The 18,256-nt window shown below is 35.0% G+C and overlaps 2 protein-coding genes across 3 annotated transcripts; both read right to left on the bottom strand.

The window, feature by feature from the left end:
- Positions 1–482: 482 nt before the first annotated feature.
- On the bottom strand, positions 483–1,079 carry LOC148253387 (uncharacterized). Its single transcript, XM_088223351.1, has one exon. It carries the CDS (start codon positions 1,077–1,079, stop codon positions 483–485), a length of 597 nt encoding a protein of 198 aa, XP_088079477.1.
- A 4,729-nt stretch (positions 1,080–5,808) lies between these two features.
- Positions 5,809–15,980, bottom strand: LOC110824329 (cell division control protein 48 homolog C-like). 2 transcript variants are annotated; one of them, XR_002541531.2, is made up of 11 exons: positions 15,108–15,980; positions 11,135–11,751; positions 10,440–10,592; positions 8,765–8,881; positions 8,498–8,602; positions 7,653–7,718; positions 7,474–7,538; positions 7,182–7,383; positions 6,840–6,977; positions 6,528–6,710; positions 5,809–6,022 (listed from the first exon to the last, which is right to left on the bottom strand). XR_002541531.2 is itself a non-coding variant. In XM_022054919.2 (10 exons), the coding sequence occupies exons 1-10, from the start codon at positions 15,847–15,849 to the stop codon at positions 6,663–6,665; spliced, it is 2,253 nt and encodes a 750-aa protein (XP_021910611.2). In that variant the 5' UTR covers positions 15,850–15,980; the 3' UTR covers positions 6,172–6,662. The 2 variants fall into 2 exon arrangements, 1 of the variants encoding a protein (XP_021910611.2); XM_022054919.2 differs by lacking the exon at positions 5,809–6,022 and having other exon boundaries at positions 6,172–6,710.
- Between the last annotated feature and the right edge of the window lie 2,276 nt (positions 15,981–18,256).

Here is an 18,256-nt window from a genome sequence, read left to right as displayed (position 1 = left end):
GAATCTAGACTAGAAAATAGTCTCCGATCTCTAATCATGTGGCTTGTACAGCCATTGTCAATGTACCACATATCAACATCAGGTACATAAAGATTCTGACTAACTAGAAACAAATGGCTCTCTTACTGCATCTAATTCTCCACAAAGTTAGCTTGTTGTTGCTCAGTAGACTGTTTTTGTTGCTATTGTGAATTTTATAATTTTTTACTTCTTTTCCAACAAACTTTTGCAATGTATCATGTCTTTTTACAAACTCTATATTGTAAATTCTTCTAGCATTTACTCTCCAAATGCTCACTCCTGCTACAAAGACTGCAAATAAGAAGTTTTTTCTTTTTGTTTTACTCTTTTGAGATTTGTTGCTCTTTACTTTTAGGCTCAAAAGACTGACCAGCTTCTTTTGAGGTTGTAACAACTTGTTTTCTCTTTTATCTAACTTGAAATGCATTTTCTACAACACCATCACTTCTAATAGAAGTTCTTTACTCTTGAGCTTGCAACTTACTTATTAGCTCGGCTACTATCAGCTTTTTCAGATCGCAAGTTTCTTTAATGACTGGGAGTTTTGATTCAAACTTCTCTAGAAGGCTGATCATCATCTTTTCTACTACTCTTTGATCCTTGAAGTCCCCTCCAAGCAATCTGATTTGATTCACCAAATTCATAACTTTGGTAAAGTAGTCTTTAAAACTTTCACCTTCTTGCATCTTAATCAGCTTAAACTTCTTCTTTAATGTTAATAATTTTACACCTCTCACCTTTACATTTCCAACATACTCTTCCTTTAAATAATTCCAAGCTTTTTTTGGCGTTCTAAACCCAACCAGTCTTGGAAAAATATCTTCTGATACAGTTGAATGGAGAATGGATAGAACTTTGAAATTCTTCATGGAGCTCTCTACATCTTGACAAATTTGTGTTAATGTAGGATTTTCAGGTAAAGACACCCTAATATAATCCTCCTCTACAGAAGCCCAAAAGTCATAAGCAAACAAATATGATTTCATCCTTACAGCCCAAAAATCATAATTTTCTCCTGTGAACACTGGTAGTGCAAGTAAATTCACATTTATGGCCATTTTCTGTCAACTTGACGATGTTTAATTAAATAGCAAGCTTGCTTAACTCTTCACAGCCCACAAGAACAGCAGGTCTGATACCACTATTAAAAAAATTAGTTAATTAAATTCTTGAAAAATGGAAGAATATAAAAGAAAGTAAAGAGGAAAAATTGCAGAAAAAATAGGAGTTTTCTAATGCAGGGAAAGTGTTTTTTTGACATACATTTTCCATACATATATATATACAAAATGGAAGGAAAAATTTACAGGCTACAAATAATCTTACCAACTCTGATACATATCATAATTTAAGTAGAAAAATATAGAGCTGAATAAAAACATAGAACTCCATTTCTATTTAACAGTCAATATCAAAAGCTGTCAATATCATAAGGAAACAGTAAACATAAAGTCCAAAGAAAATAAAATCAACTCTTTGTTCCTTGGAAAACTCAATCTTCAACAGTTATCAGCATTAGAAGATCGTGCACCCCGTCGATTTCCAGCTGAACTCTCGACGTTCCTGCTAGTCTCTTCCATATTTCTGTCTCTCACAGATCTATCAGTCTAAAACAAGAAATCTATTTCTGATTTCAGATCGTAAGAACGCTGATACCATAGGCAGTTTCAAAAAGCAAATAGACTTGATTGAGAGGAAAAAACTTTCTGATATTTTTTTCTCTAAAAATAAATGCTGAAGAAGTTTACATATATATACAGCTGTGAAGTGGAAATAAAAAATAACCAGTTGTCAAAAGTTTACATATATATACGTCAGATGAGCCTTGAATTTAACCTGCCATTAGGAATTACAAAGGAGTGGCAGTTTATGAATGTTGGTCCGATGTCCAGTAATTCTTCACGGTAGCACAGCACTGATCTCTTAGCTTCTTGTTTAGTGGACAGATGCTACCGTTATGTCTTTCAATTAGAGTACCTGGAATTTATTTGCGGTTTGTTTTCCCTGTAATGCTTGACTTGTTATTCTTTAAGGGTTGACCAGGAAGGCAGAATTAGTTACTTCATTTTACTTATTTGACTATAAAAAGCAGTAGTTAGTTGTCCTTTTTGACTTATTTATATCAACTTACCTCTTCTTTTTCAGGTTTCACTGGTGATAAACTACAATCTTCCCAATAATCGAGAACTGTACATTCATAGAATTGGTCGTTCATGTCGTTTCAGAAGCAAGGTATGTGCTTTATCATGTAATTTTATATTTGGTCGAGAATTTGCTTTGCATTTTTCTTTATTACTCATGCAACTTGGTTATTGTTTTTACATCTTAAAGAGTTAAATCTATCTGTCATTCTCCTACCGAAATCTGGACATGCCACTTTATTATGCTGCTTCGGTGTAAACCCCTCTAATTAATATTCTAGGTTAACAGGTGTGTTTGACATGTCAGTTTGCCTTTTCCTCTTGCAAAATAGATTCTTGATTTCGTGCTATAATTAGAACATTGGAAAAACTATGGAGAAATATGGAAAATGGATTTGTAAATGGAGATTATTTAGCTCGTTCACGATTGAACAGTTAGGATGGACGAGTGTTTTGGATTATTGGAATGGATTATTTGTTCAAATAATTTCTTTGTTTATTTATGTTTCATTATTAATGTCCTGGCTTATATTCTTCTGTTTCTGTTTTATGAAATTAAAGAATTTTTGGTTATAATCAATGGAGTGCAATGAGGTGCAAACGAAGAGTCGATCTCTTGAAATATGTCCGTTACAATTAATGGAGGGAACTTATTGATGTTATTTGACCTGGATTGATGTGTAATTTAGTTGTCTGCTTCTGGCTGTGGTACCTTAGGTCCATAAAGATTAAATGCAAGGCCTGCATTGTCTTGTGCAATCACATATTTCTCTGCTTATGTCAAGTGTTACTCTCTTTGATGGCGTATGACGTTTATCTGCACTTGAAGTTGCGTAAGACTTGTTATGCATTGCTTTTTGTCAAAATTTGCAATTGTAACCTTGTTTTTTGAAAGGAAATATGTTGGGTTTTGTTTTTATTGGCTGAAACTAGCTTTTTTGGGGTGTTGTTATCGGTGTTCCAATTAATTTTGTCAAAAACAACAATATCACGATTCTTTGGGACATTGAGCAATATTACAGTATGTAGATCTGTGAAATGCCAATGAATATTGTGGATTTAATTTAAAGAGAATGCTGGCTTGTCGCAAATGGAAGATAGGGAGATATGATGCATGTGGGTGTGATTGATGTGTGTGTTAGGCTTTGAAAGACTGATTGATGTTTGAGCCGAATGAGTTGATTAACAATCAATCCATCATGTAAACTATACAAATAGTAAGAGCACTGGAGGGAGATTTGTTGCTAGATGACCTAAACAAGGGTGTTAAGCCTGAGACGCAGCTCCATCTATAGGTTAGGTGGGAGTTTCGATTGTACACAGCACATACAATGCGGACGTGAAGAAATTTAGGCAAATAGCATTGACAAGCACAAAATTTGCAAGCAGTGAGTGTGGAACTTCAAGCACAGACTCCAGAGAGATGACCCCTTCAAAGCAGCGAAAATCCAAGTAATATTTTTGCTGTATTGAAGTTCAACACTAAAAGAGCCAACTCATTAAAGCAAAAGTATTACTTGGGTTTTGGCTGCCTTGAAGGGGTCATCTCTCTGGAGTCTGTGCTCAAGGTTCCACACTCGCTGCTTGCAAATTCTGTGCTTGTCAATGCCTATCTGTCTAAATTTCTTCATGTCTGCATTGTATGTGCTTTGTTTACAATTGAAACTCCCACCTAAGTTATAGACGGAGCTGTGTCCAGGCTTAACACTCTCGTTTAGGTCATCTAGCAACGCACCTCCCTCCAATGCTCGTACTATCTGTATAGTTTGCATGATAGAATTGATTGTTAATCAACTCATTGCTAGGTCTTGTAGAAGGCTTGGAGACCGATGTCGGGAAATTCATAAATCTGTTGCCATCTCTGCTGTGAAAAACCACTAGTAAAAAGCAAACAAGAAACTGAAACAGAACCACTTGAACAGAACTCCAACTTGTTTCCTGCATCAGAATATACATATATACACATAGAGTAGTGATGAATAATATGTTTACTCGGCTAACTAGGCTCCTTATGGTGTGCGGAAACTGTTGATGAGATATGCAGTTGCAGTGCCACTTGGGTATGTGCACTTCAAGATCATCATTTGTAATTAACACAGTTAAATGAGATCAAAATTTCTTATGAAAATTATCCTAACTACATATGCTTATATATATAAATATATACATATATGCTTATATATATGTAGCTGTTTGTAATAGACTCTAACCTTCCTTAGAGGCACAATAGCGAATAAGCCAATGAAGCTGACTACGAATAGAAATCCAATCATCCAGCCTAGAGAGACATTCACTGGAATGTTTCTAGTTTCAGCCTGAGCAACACCCACAACTTATCCCTCACCATACGGTGCTTTGTATCGTGGGATTGCATTGCTTGGAGTGGAAGGAATCTCTTCACTCCCTAATCATTGTTTGACCCTCGTTATCATTTTCTTCTTTGTTGCAATTGGGGTGAACATTTTGCAAAAGGTGTCACAGAAGTACAAGAGTAAGTATATATTGTACAGGTTTGTTCAGAGTGCGATGTGCATGGCGATAATGTTTTATCTAGTAGGCTATTTCAGCATCGACATGTTCGTAGGGAGTTTCAATTTCTTGCCAATTCAATTGAAGCATTTGGGTTTTGGGACTGATCTGTGGTGAGTCTTTGTGGGGTATTCCGGCTGCTTTATTGTCTCTGGTTGGCGTTTCACCTCCGCTTTGTATGAAGTTTTTGCCTGCAGCTACTAATTCTAAAGTTGATGGGTTATTGGGAGGCCAGTAAAATTGGATATTTTCTTTTTGAATATTTGATGTTTAATTAGAGCTTGTAAGTATATAGAACATGAAGCTTCTAGCTATTTTTTTTTTCAAATAAAAATTGATAAAGGTTATATGTATTTGTGGGTGTCATTAGTGAAGTATCTGAAAAACATAGTTGTAACACATTTGATGAACTGATCATAGTGGATGCAGGCGACTTTAAACTTTGATTGTCAACTGTGAATACTCAAACACCAGTTCACATTTATTATCCACGGCCAAAATCATGAACTAATTTAGAAATAAAGAAGAATCTAATGCTTCTAATTTCGTTAATCCTTTATACTTGACTTCCAACATTAATTAACTCCACTATAGAAAGCAGTTATTTCTCATACAATCATCACAACCACTTTCATCTTCCTCTCCAAATGACGTCCAAAATTGAAATGATCAACATTGGTTTTGCTGCAGGCTCTGTGACTATATATCCATACATGTGTGTGTGTGTGTGTGTGTGTATATATATATATATATATATATGGCTCTTGCTGTAATTTACAGCCAACTGGGTTTGTCTGGGGACGTTGTTTGGGTTCGCTCTGTGTTCCTTTGGAAATTAATAATATATTCATTTAAGTACATAACTATCTCTACCAAAAACCGAAATCTTCTCATCGTCTTCATCTTCCTCCTCAATAAAGCACTTGTCATCCTTGATCTCTCTCAATTCTTTGTTTTTATACAGTTAACCGATTTTTTAGGTGCTTAGTTAGGTTTCTTCTTATGTTAAGGTCAATTATGTCAGTCCTTAATCCAGACTTTATAGTGAATTGTGAAATGATCGACATCCAATCAGTTTATTCGCTTCGGAACATGATTTCTTCTGCATATAATCATATTTGTTCTAAATCATATTCATATTTATTCTAAAGATGCCATAATCATATTTGTCCTAAATCTTTGAAAAGACGTTGTCACTCAACATTTGGCAACTCCGCATATTTAGAATAATTGCAGCTACAAAAAAGAAAGATGTCTTAGAGAAACCTGAAGCATTATGGCATCCCTAACAAATGACCTGTTTGTCTTTTGTTTTTGTTCTTTTTTCCCCTCTGCAAGACAATAACAAAATGATTAGATTATAATAGTTTAGGTATGATTAAACTTGAAACTGAAAAATTATAATAAAATTTACCCAAAGAAAAAATTAACAGCATCAAACAAACTATTCAAAAAAATGTTCACAAAAAATTCAATGGAGTTGCAAAATGACGGTTAATCACATCTTATAACTTGTGCCAAATAACTAGCATTATGGTTTCTACCACCATGCTAAAGTCCAGTGGTTAGTTAATAAGGGCGAAGGTTTAAAGATTACGAACTTTATAAAGGCAAAGCACAGAAAAAGAAAAAGAAAACAAAAGAACTAGATGGTTTGAGAACTTGGTAATATTTAGAAGGAAAAATATAATCTTAAGTGAAAAGAGGTAAAACCCCATGGACAGAAAAGGAGCATGATAAAACAATATGAATATATCATTCTCCCTTTGCATCCAAAAAGAGGATAAATGAATTGAGTCTGGTAAACAGACATTTCTAATCAGCACCAACTTTTACCACATGGTCAGAAATACGACTTGTATCCGCTGTAGTCATTAGACCAGTCACTGAACTTGCCACACCAAGATGGCTTCTTTGTCCTGTATTCCTTCCATGGTCATTAGCAATTGATGATGGCTTCTACATTCCTGCTTATGCTGTTTTATACTTCTCTGACAAAGCCTGGTAATAAAGGTTTTGCTGCTTCCCAAATAACAAGCACAAAGGATAGTGTTACAACTACTTGAATAAATAGAAAGTATATTAGTTGTGACTAGTTTTTAAGGACCTGATACACTATGCATTTCGAGTTTATAAGGGGAAGCATACCTTCTCAGTGACAGATGCTGAGACCTTTTTCAGTGCAAATTCAAAATGGATCATTTTGATCATCCATGGAGTTTGATTTGAACAGCTCATAGTTGATGTTAGTTTCTCTTCTAGAGCAGCCATTGCAGCTTCATTAATCTAAAATTATTTTAATAGAAATTGTAAGCCTTTAAGACCCTCAAAACAAGACTACACACATTGTCCACAGAAGACCCTATGAATTGTAAGTTGATATTGATTCTGTGGACATAATTATGAGGAAAGTGAAGCCAAAAGCTCCACTAAAGGTTTTACAAATACTTCCAGAATAACATACAGAGAAAGATAAGAAGATAAACAAACCAGTGCAGTAAGATCAGCCCCACTGAAGTTTTGACAAGTCTCCGTCCTCCCAATGGCACTCAAATCCAAACCGGAATCTATTGGCTTCTTGCGGCCAAGTGCTTTTAAGATCAAACCCCGTTCATCTGGACTAGGTAGTGGAACATAAAGAAGTTTGCCAAACCTACCAGGCCGTAGGACAGCATGATCCATCACGTCAATTCTGCAAAAGAAGATGCCAACTGGAATAAATAAAAAGTCCTAGTGACCACCATCAGAACAAATATTAAAGGGAATGGACAATAAACCACACCTATTAGTGGCTCCAATGACAAAAACACCTCGTCGTTGCTCTGCACCATCCAATTCTATGAGTAGCTGCACTTGTAAGCCATGCATTTAGTTAAAACCAAGACACAATAAATTACTGTGGAGGGCACGTAGAAGTAGCTAACAAGATTGTAAAACAATAACTACATAAGATTAATTTACCTGGTTCAAAAGCCGCTCAACAACCCATCCCCCTTCCTTCCCACGTTTTGTTGTCAATGCATCCACCTACAGATAATTACAGAGATGGCAAAACCTCAAAAGTTCAGTAACACTACATTATCTTTTATCAAATTTCATTCAGTAAGACCCAAAATTTCTGAAGTAACCAAACGAACCTAGCAATTCTAGAAACAGTTTAGGTGTTATAAAGAAAGGCATGACAAGTGTTTTCTGAAGTAACCAAAAGAAAACGACTAATATAAAGAAAGGCATCAAGGGGGTGCAACCATACACAAGCTAGAGAGAAAGATCACAGAAGAGAATCAGCCAAAATGTCAAGAAGCTTCTACATCTCATTGAGGAGAAGATGATCCTTAAAAATAACAGTTAAGGTCTGAAACCAAAGATCTCTAATTTCAAACCCTCCAAAGCCCTATTCCTTTCTCCTCAAATAATCACAAAAATAGAATGATGCTCTTGGCAGAACTGAGACTATACCCAGCAAGAGCTTGTTGAGATAGATCCACTCACCACCCACTGGATGTTCAATAAACTAGATGTTGAATCCTACAGTTTTCCTGCCTCCAGGCACCATAAGAGGAGATGGTCAGGGATTCATAACAAAGAGGGTATTGATTAACCAAAAGCCAAACTAGAGCAGAGGAAGACAGAACTTTTTTATTTTTCTTTCTATCTACAACCTATAAATCACACATAAACATATATCTAGGATCCCAAAATGGGAAACTCCCTATAGTTACAACAATAATAGGTGTTTTACTGAAATCCTAGCACCTAATCAAAATGCAAAATAATGATAAAGTATATCAAGCTAGAAGACAAACCTCATCAAAGAAGAGTATGCACGGGGAACATGTCCTGGCACGACTGAATAATGTTCGAACTGCTAACTCGCTCTCTCCGACATATTTATTTAGAAGTTCAGGGCCCTAACCAGTCAATGGAACTTTGGATTATATCAATTGGAGCTTGCAAATTGAACGCAAACATACAAAAGACAGTTACTGAAAAGGAAAACATACAGAAGACACTTCCTAAAACCAGCAAAAAAAAAAAAGAAAAAGAATGCACAATTAATTAAATCTAAGGACCTTGATGTGGATGAAATTTGCTCCTGCCTCATTAGCAACAGCCTTGGCAATCAATGTTTTGCCACAGCCTGGGGGACCATAAAGCAAAAATCCTGTCTCCATATCAACTCCAAATTCCTGCCATCACAAAGAACTCTAGTATCACATCCATTTTATGGCAGGAATGCTGTCTACCAAGATATGCAGCAAAAACAACAAGTACCAAGAAAGGAAGAGATTACACCTTAAGCCAACAGAATAAAAACTCATATACAAAAGGGAGTTAGATGAAATTGTCAAAAACTCAAGCTACAATAATAGCTACCGAACAATTTAGAATAAACAAAGTTAGAACTATGCTGCAAACATCTATACTTCCACCAATATATCTCGGTTGTTGAACTTATGCTCGTAAAGTTTTGCCACTGAAATAGACATGCCAAAGGATACATCAAGTTTGATTTTTTACAGTGTCCTGTTAAAACAAGAAAGAAGAAGAAAACTGATTCAAACTGGATGTGGTTATAAAGATAAAATATCCACCATGCTATTGATCCACAGCTAAAAAAACTTTTTTCTAATAAAAAAATAAGTATTATTATTCGTTAGAACGATAAAAAGAGATTGACTAGAGAACTAGTTTCCCCCCAACCAAAACAAGGATAAAACAACCAAAATAAAAAGAGAAAAGCCAGTGAAAGTCTATAAAAATAATCAGCCAATCTATGCAAAATAGATATTTTTATTAAAAAAAAAAGACATTTTTAAAGAGACCATACGACTTCACCCAAAAAGGCACCAAGAAGTCATCCTCCGCCTATAAGCAAAAAGGGCAAGAAATTATTTTTGAGATCCTAGAAACTTCTCTCCAACCCGACACCTACAGCCAAGAAAATAAGGCCCTTGTCACAGTAATCTACCTTCTTCCCTCCTATCAACACCAAGAACTGAAGAAGAAATACAACCTAGATTTAAAGGAGAAACTAAGGAAACACCAGGAGTGCCAAATAAGCAGGTCCATTATCTCTAAGCCAAATCAAGATACAAGAAAAGCACATGTGAGATTCATCAGCAATAAAACACATTGCACTCACCCCAGGGACAAAACATGGCGCAGCCTACGAGCCTAGAGCAAATTATTAGTATTCAACCATTTAAAACTGTGCAATCCAAACAAAAACTTTACCTTTGGGGCAAGCAGAAACTTTCTATAAAGATTTAGTAAAGGGTCATTCTAAAGATTGTGTTTAAGGGTGTCAAGAAATAACAAATAGATCAAGAAGTACTTTACCTGAAGAATCCTAGGCAAAATTAATGATAACAATTTGAAGAAAAAATGACAGAATTGAGAGCTGACTCAAAGAAAAATTAGAAACCTCCACTGCATGTGCAAGCAAAACAGTTTCATATAGGTTTTTCATTCATCAACAAATCTGTTTCTAAAATCAACCTAACCAGAATATCTTAAGATTCCACCGGCTTCAACATTCCAAGTATTAAACCTTTTAATTTATCAAGCAACACTTTCATAGGTAGCCTTGGCAGAACAACAAATTCTTCTTCAATTTTTTCAGTTTTTGAGGATATGCAGTGTCACATCACATCCATTAATATTCATCACTTTTAGTATTAAAAGTTTGATGAGTGGGCAAACATATATGCAGACAATGAAAGGGATAGCAATTATCAATAATACCATATAGTCCTCTGGAAATTTTATGCGCCTAACTATATATCGATCAAATTCCTGCCTTAGACCGTCAAGCCCGCCAACATCTTCCCACTTAACATTAGGTACAGTAGAGAATCCTTCTCTTCTAGAAGATGGTTGCACCATTTTTGCAGCCTCCTGCAAAGAATAACAAAAACACAGAGAAAAGATGGCAGATGATATCAAATGAAGGCCACATCAGCGTCAAGAAAAGCAACTTAGTAATTTCACTTAGCAATTTTCAGAACTTAACGAACTGCAAATAAGGAATATATAACTAAAACCAAGCATATCGCTATAAAAGCATCAAATACATAAAGGTCATGCATTTGCAAAATTAGTTCATGTGCATTTAATAAAGATGAAAAGACAGTAATTTTATCAATCTTACTTAACAATCACACTGAGACATGCAAAGAAATGGTGAATCCATTGATGAATAGACAAGCTTAAACCCTATAAATAATTATGAGTATCAGAGATTATTCAAAAACCTCTACTTCCAACATTAATGTGATGAATACGAACCAATTGATCACAAAACAATCTTAAACCCTATGATTATTTGGATAAGGAATTATTTGAAAAACCTTTACCTCCAACAGCAATGTGATAAAAGGAAAGGTAAATGCAAAATCTTTTTGTCAAGAGAAAATTTTAAATAACATAGATTAGACTACCTCAAAATCAGCCATTGAGATAGTTAGCTTCTCCATCTCTTCAGGCAACCATGGCTGTCTCCACCACTCACCATTATGCTCCTCACCTATATAATCTCTTGAAAGCTCAGACTTCCTTGCATCAATGATTCTCTTCATTGCAAGATTACCAGCCTTGTTAGCAAGGGCAGCCAAATCGGCTCCAACAAATCCTGGTGTAGACCTGGCTATTTTAACAAGGTCGAAAGAACCCTTTAGTCTAAGGTTGCGTGTCAGCACAGAGAGAATCTCAACCCTTGCAATCTCATCCGGAACACCTAGAACAATCTCACGGTCAAATCTTCCAGGCCTCCTTAATGCAGGGTCAAGAGCGTCAGGTCTATTAGTAGCCCCAATCACAAGGACATAACCAGGTAAAGAATCATACTTTGCTGTGTTTGGATCTTTATCACTTCGTAGACCAAGTCTGTGAGATTCATCCATACAAGTTATCAATTGTGTTACAATTCGTCTCTCCATCTCCCTCTGTAGATTTTCTCTCTTTGATGCAATTGCATCAATCTCATCAATAAATACAATTGATGGTGCAGTCCTGTATGCCTTAGAGAAGAGCTCTCTAATATTTTCTTCTGATGCACCTGAAAAATTTCACAATGTTGACCAGAAATAATTATATATATTTTTGGGAACGAAAATAGAGGAGAATATAGTTCTATTAAGGTGACAGCATAACTTCATAAATAGCTTCCTGTTATCAGGTATTCCAAGATCCCAACCAAAAGCTTTAAGAAATGGTTGTGCAGAACCAGCCACAGCCAGCAGAAACTAGCTTTTAAAATGGACAAAAGGCAAACCCATCAGAAGACAAACCAAATCAAGGGTATAAAAAGTTCTATTAGCAAAAGATTATTTAAGTAGTAAAATGCTCAAGAGTGCTTAGCATCAGTAGAGGAAAAAAGAGCTTCTAGCTTCATAACTGGAAAAGAGAAATGCCATTTTGTAGAAATAGCTACACAATAACAAGAAAAGCATCGTGTCCTAACAGCTTCAGAATAAGGGATTTTTTTTCGGCTACATGAAAAGTTGCTCATGGCAACACTTGAAAACTCCCAATATTTAAGTGAGTTAAGAAGGTATGAGCCAACTCTTTTTTCTAAAGAAGGTACTAGGAAATCTACTAGAGCTCTGTTTGACATATTAACCCATATATTTAATGGGCAACTTGATAACTTCACATCCTAGGGCCCTCACATAGTCAACTTCTCCAAAAGCAACTAGCAGACTTTTCCAAGTGTCTAAACCCCAGAAAACACCTCAAAGCACACAAGCAAGCATCTGAAGTTCAACAATTTGTCTCAATTTCACCTGCAAAACAGAAGAAAATCATTGGGCAAAAATTAGTGAAATACCACTTTTCTTCTCCCACCCCTCCTAACATTTAGTGTTGGATCAAGTAAGAATCTCTAGCCTACATCAGCAGTGTATTAAAAGTTTCCATAATCCCTTAAAAAAATGTAAGAAATTAGTCCGCCATCATTTATCATAATGACAAAGTTCGAAGAGATTATACATTTTTTTTTTTGAAATAAAAAGTAACGTGTTTATTAACAAGGTACTAGAAAATACCGCCCCGTAAGCAATTTACAAAATAGTTAGTATGTCAATGATATCCCCAAAATCTTCATCCCTTACAATATCATGATCAAATAAACTAGACCCAAAATAGTTAATCCACCTATCTCTTAATTTATACAACCCTAACTCTTTTCCATCAAAGACCCTAACATTTTTTTCTTTTCAAATTACCCAAAAAACAGTCAAAGGAATCAAATTGGCAATATTACATTTGTTGATCAGCCCATCCCATGCCCATATTTCCGCCCTCACATTCCCAGAAATCACCCAACTAATCCCCAAGAGCTCATAAGTAATGCTCTATAAGCTATGGGCAACAGGACACCATAGCAGCAGGTGATTACAAGATTCCTCAGTACACATACAAAGAGAGCATCTATTAACAATAACCTGTCCCCTCGCTCTAAAGTTGTCGAAAGTGAGTATCTTTTCCCTACACGCTTCCCATGCAAAGAAAACCATTCTAGGGGGCACTTTAGTTTTCCAGATTTGCTTAATAGGGAGTTCCAGACTACCATCCTCCTCCCCACCAACCAGGAAGCTGTAGTATGATTGAACAAAAAAGTTACCCCTTTTCTCAAGACTCCACAGAATCTTATCTAGTTCATCTTGTATACACTGTTTCTCCAATGTTATCAAAAGTTCTTCATACTCCTTGATTTTCCTGTCATTTAAATATATATTAACCTTAACAGACCAATCAACACAGCCATTACAAAGCCTATATGCATCAGCCACCGTCAACCCTTTCGAATATGCAATTTCAAAAATTCTGGGAAATAAATTCTGTAACCTATCCTCACCAGCCCACCTATCTTGCCAAAATCTGATTTTGTCCCCTTTACCCAATTGCCATTTGGTGCAGGAAAGGAAACTTGGCCACTGTTTCATAATATTCTTCCACAACCCACACCCATGAGGCTTGTAGCCGGCCCCAGCCCCACCCGAATTCGGCCCACCCCACCGAACAAACACAATTTTCCTCCATATTTTGACCTCCTCCGTAAAAACTTTCCAAAGCCATATTGTGAAGAATCCTATTCTCCTTAAAGATACTCAAAGAAAAACCACGCCACTTGTTTGTAGTTATTGATATTCTCAACATCCCAACTAATACATCAAACTCATTCCCCTCAAGTGGGTGATTAAATTCACTCCCTCTTTGGTAGTCAATGGGGCATCCAAAATGTAACGACCTTCTAAAAAATTATATTGGGCTTCCCAACAATTGATCTAACCACCCTTTTTAGCCTTAACGCAAGCACCTTGGGTATTAGTTAGAAACTACTCACTAGGCTAATTGGCCTCTAGTCCTTCATAATGTCAACATCCTCAACATTTAGAAGGTAGAGTTCGAGGAATCAACAAACTCTCTGAAGTCACAGAATTCATCCAATAGCCTACAAAGAACACAGCAAACGACATTCCAATTTTTTTGGAGAAAAACCATAGAGAAACCATCAGGTCGTGTGGCTTTATCCCCATCACATAGGACAAGTAGGACTTGAGACCAATGATGTAGGACAAGTACGGTCTAAAGCAAAATTGATGTAGGACAAGTAGGGTCTGGAATCAACTAAGCCAAATACGACAGAGTTAATAGGAAACTAAGGTGAGAAAATAAAAGAGCAGGACAAATGACAAACATAAGATCAGGAACTCAGAGAAGGAAATATAGAGAGATAAAAGGTACTTGCTAGAAAAAAGAAGGATCAGAATAGAGAACACAAAGGTAAATGAGGAACTTAACCCTGGAAAGTATTCCTTAATTCATCTTTGTCTCCAATTTTCTAGGTTAGCAACGTTTATTATGAACTAATTACAACCCTAATCACAATTAACAAGTAATACATCTCAATAGCAAAGATCATTTAAATTCAAAACTTACTAAAACAAAGTAGTATTTACTAAATAGCCTATATAATTCAGATTTAATAATAATTACAAAAATATTTTCAATAGCCAAAATATTCTCGTTCTGCATCAGAAGTCCAATGCCTGTAAGGTGAACCAATAGGAAGTTGCACTCTAGAGAGATTGATTTAGTGATGCAAAGAAGCCATAGAATTAATTCCCCAAATTGGGTGGGAACTCAGAAGTAATAGACCAACTTCTAAGCACTGATTTCATGCATGAATTCATTTCTGATATTGTGGCAATTTTATTTTGTGATTTTCGTCCTTTTACAAAGGAATACTTTCCACTGATCTATCGTATACAAACAGCAAAACGACTATGTTCGGTTTGCATCATTACCTTTCAAATAATTCTAGTAAAAACTTAAAAGTGTAATACAAGTACATAAAGCAGCAAGCCAAAGAAAAATCTTCATTGGGTGAAAAGCATAGGCGTTGCATACCAGAAACACCAGATACAACCTCAGTAGCGGAAATCTGGAAGAAGGGGACACCAGTCTCGTTTGCAATGGCATGAGCCAGTTTGGTCTTGCCGCAGCCAGGTGGGCCATGCAGCAGAATGCCAGCAATGGGTCTCACACCCAGCCACTGTGGCAACTGCGGATGGTGGAGCGGAATTATGACTTCCATCATCAGCTCCTCAAACACGCTCCTCATTCCCCCCAAATCACTGAACCTTGGCCTTATCTTGCCCTTCCCTTCCACAACTCTGCCACAACTAGAAGTATTAACATCTTTTTTCATTCCTGGGTTCATATCCATCTTGCTTTTTGCCTTTTCGCTGGCTACCTCGACTTCTATATTCTTCTCTTCAGCAGTGGGCTTTGGTTTCTTGTTGGAGGCGGAGTAATCAGCTCGTCGCATGGACTTAGTAAGGTCGAACGGGGGTTTCACTTTCTGCCCATAGATAGCATCCTCTGATGTGGAAACAGACCCATCTTCATCATCATCATCATCATCATCGTCATGGAAGATAAAAGAGGTATTCTTGGACTGAAGGATTTGCTCAACCCGTCGCTTCAGTGGCTGGTGCTTAAGGCGAGCATAGTCAGGGAAATTAGAGCGGAGATACTCCACCACTTCGTCAGAGGTTGAATATTTATGCTTACACGAATCGATTCGACGATTCAAGATTTTGAGGCTAACCACCGGAGACCGAGAACTGCTGCCAGTTTTTTTTCCCATCCCCGTATCTCACGCAGGCCTCTGCTAAACTCTCTCAAAGTTCCCTAAATGTTTCAAGTTGATCCAGAAACTCCCCTCTGTGTTCTAAAGCCGAGTGAAGGAAGAAGCATCGGTCAGCCTTCTTCTCTGGTTGTTCTCCTATAGAAAGAAGAAGACTCCCAAACGGCAACGTTTTGAAGAGTCTAACTATTGGGTACTCTTGAATTTTAGGTAAAATTAAATGGTTGACTCTCTTTCGTTTTATTTAGATAAATTTCAATAATAATTAATTAATATAAAATAATAATAATAATTAAATGACAATAATATAGAATTATAAGGATAAAATTTTTTTATATTTAAATGATGGTATATTAATATATGTTAATGACATATTTTTATTTAAATGATAGGATAATTATATTTTCAGTTAAATTATTAATTTATCCCTACATATTATATATAATAATAAATAGTATAAAAAAAATATATAAAAAAAAAAAATTATTTATTAATATAATTATATTTATATTTAAATAAATAATTATTATATATAATTAAATTAAAATTTTATATTTAATAAAATAAATAATAATTATTTATATTATCACATTAATTTAACTTTAATAAAAATAAAATTATTTATATATTAGAGACAAATAGTTGTAATTATATATTAGTATATTAAATTTAAAATTACTTCAACAAATAAAAAATTAAAATGTGTTTAAAATAATCATATATCATGAGTTAATTTAATAATTAATATTATGTAAAAAATTAATCATTAATAAAATTCTATATGTGTAATCATATTTTTTTTTATTAGTTTCAAACTTTTAAATTTATTTTTTAACAAAAATATACAATACATATATATATGTGGATATTTTGGATTCATGTTCAATAATAAAAAAATATTTATATTCTATTACTAAATTATTTAAAATTAAACAAATATCACAATAAACCAAAACTGCTTCAAAAATGTAAAAATCCACAAATAAGTAAAGAAAGATATAAGAAATTAGTCCATATAACATAAATTAATCAATCCAAAACATAAATTAGTCCATCAAAATAATAAGATTCATCCATTAAACATCCAACATCATTTTGACAAAGGTTCCTAAAACCATAATATAGTCTTGCATTTCAGCGACAACAACTTCCATTTTCAATTATCTGAAAATTTGAAAAAAGTAAAAAATCAAAATCAACAAAAAAATAAATAAAAAATATTCGAACTTAAGATGTGATATTAGTCATTAGCTAGTAAATTAAACAAATTGGTCATGAAAAAACTACGCCGATCAGGAGGACAAGTCATTAAAGCTTTAGCCATGTTTGGTTTATCCATAAGTAGCATAAAAGCTTTTGTTTCTTGAAGGGGATTTAATCTCATACGAGAAACCTCTTGATATAGCTCTTCTGCTGAAACAGGTGCTTTTGCAATTGTTAATGTTTCCTTCATTGAATTTGAAATAGTTCGAACTTCAGCCAAATATTCATCTTCATAGACCGTTGTCAAATGTCTCGTTTTCTTTCGCATTAAAGACTCTTGCACCTCATGTTCGGACTCTAAAGTAGGAGTTTCGGGTGTTGGAGCCTCACATGAACTATCCGGACCATGAAAATTAAAATTATCACTTAAATCTTGGGTAATTGGTGTTTCACTTGTAGCATCCAGACCATGTTCATCACCATTCCTCTTCCTTTGTCTTTGAGGTTCAGTTGAGGTTTGGATAATTGGAAAACGTTTCTTTAGAACTCCAAATGCATGTTCAATCACATTACGTAATAAAGCATGTCATAGATTAAATAGCTCACGAGCACTGCATGGTAGATTCCTAGAGTATTCACTTAAATGGTAGCGTTCACCTCTATATGGTGTAATTAGTCCACCTCACAGCATGAACCCAACATCGACAAAGTAAAATGTACCTATAAGCAATAAACAAATTAAGTTATAACATTTTTCTTCAAAAATATACATTACATATCGAAGTTAAATATATTTTAATTACCTTCAAGAATTACTAGAATGATGCGGTCCCCTCCCACCCAGCTAAGACGTATGAAAATTTCAAATCAAATGTACAAGCTGCTAACAGATTTTGGGTGTGGAAATCTTTTCTCCTGTGAAACTGTAGAGCATCTTTTTTAGTCATTTTAACATGTACATGTGTTCCGTTAATTACACCAATACAATCCTGAAATTAATTATTAACTAATTAATTAAACATGCACTCGTGTTAAAATAATTAATTAAACGTATATAACTTATAGATATACCTTAAAAAATGAAAAGAATATGGAATTGGTGGTTATTTATGAAGGTACTTGTGATTCATTTGGCTGATTAATGAATTTATCGACCATATGTACTATACATCGTAGCACATTATAAAAATGATGACTTGTCGTC

The sequence above is a fragment of the Carica papaya genome, chromosome 6 (assembly GCF_054855325.1).
Source record: "Carica papaya isolate Zhongbai chromosome 6, ASM5485532v1, whole genome shotgun sequence".
NCBI classification, from domain to species: Eukaryota; Viridiplantae; Streptophyta; class Magnoliopsida; order Brassicales; family Caricaceae; genus Carica; species Carica papaya.
The sequence above is the reverse complement of the archived record's forward strand: the minus strand, read 5'-3'. Positions and strand labels throughout refer to the sequence as shown.

Bases quoted from the DNA above. Each gene is read 5' to 3' on its own strand.
- LOC148253387 (XM_088223351.1), bottom strand. From the start codon at position 1,079: ATGGCCATAAATGTGAATTTACTTGCACTACCAGTGTTCACAGGAGAA.
- LOC110824329 (XM_022054919.2), bottom strand. From the start codon at position 15,849: ATGGGAAAAAAAACTGGCAGCAGTTCTCGGTCTCCGGTGGTTAGCCTC. The intron at 7,539-7,652 runs GTAAATTAATCT...TTACAAGTGCAG, and splicing joins TTGAGCGGCTTTTGAACCAG to CTACTCATAGAATTGGATGG. The intron at 6,711-6,839 runs GTATGCTTCCCC...TTTGGGAAGCAG, and splicing joins CAGCATCTGTCACTGAGAAG to CAAAACCTTTATTACCAGGC.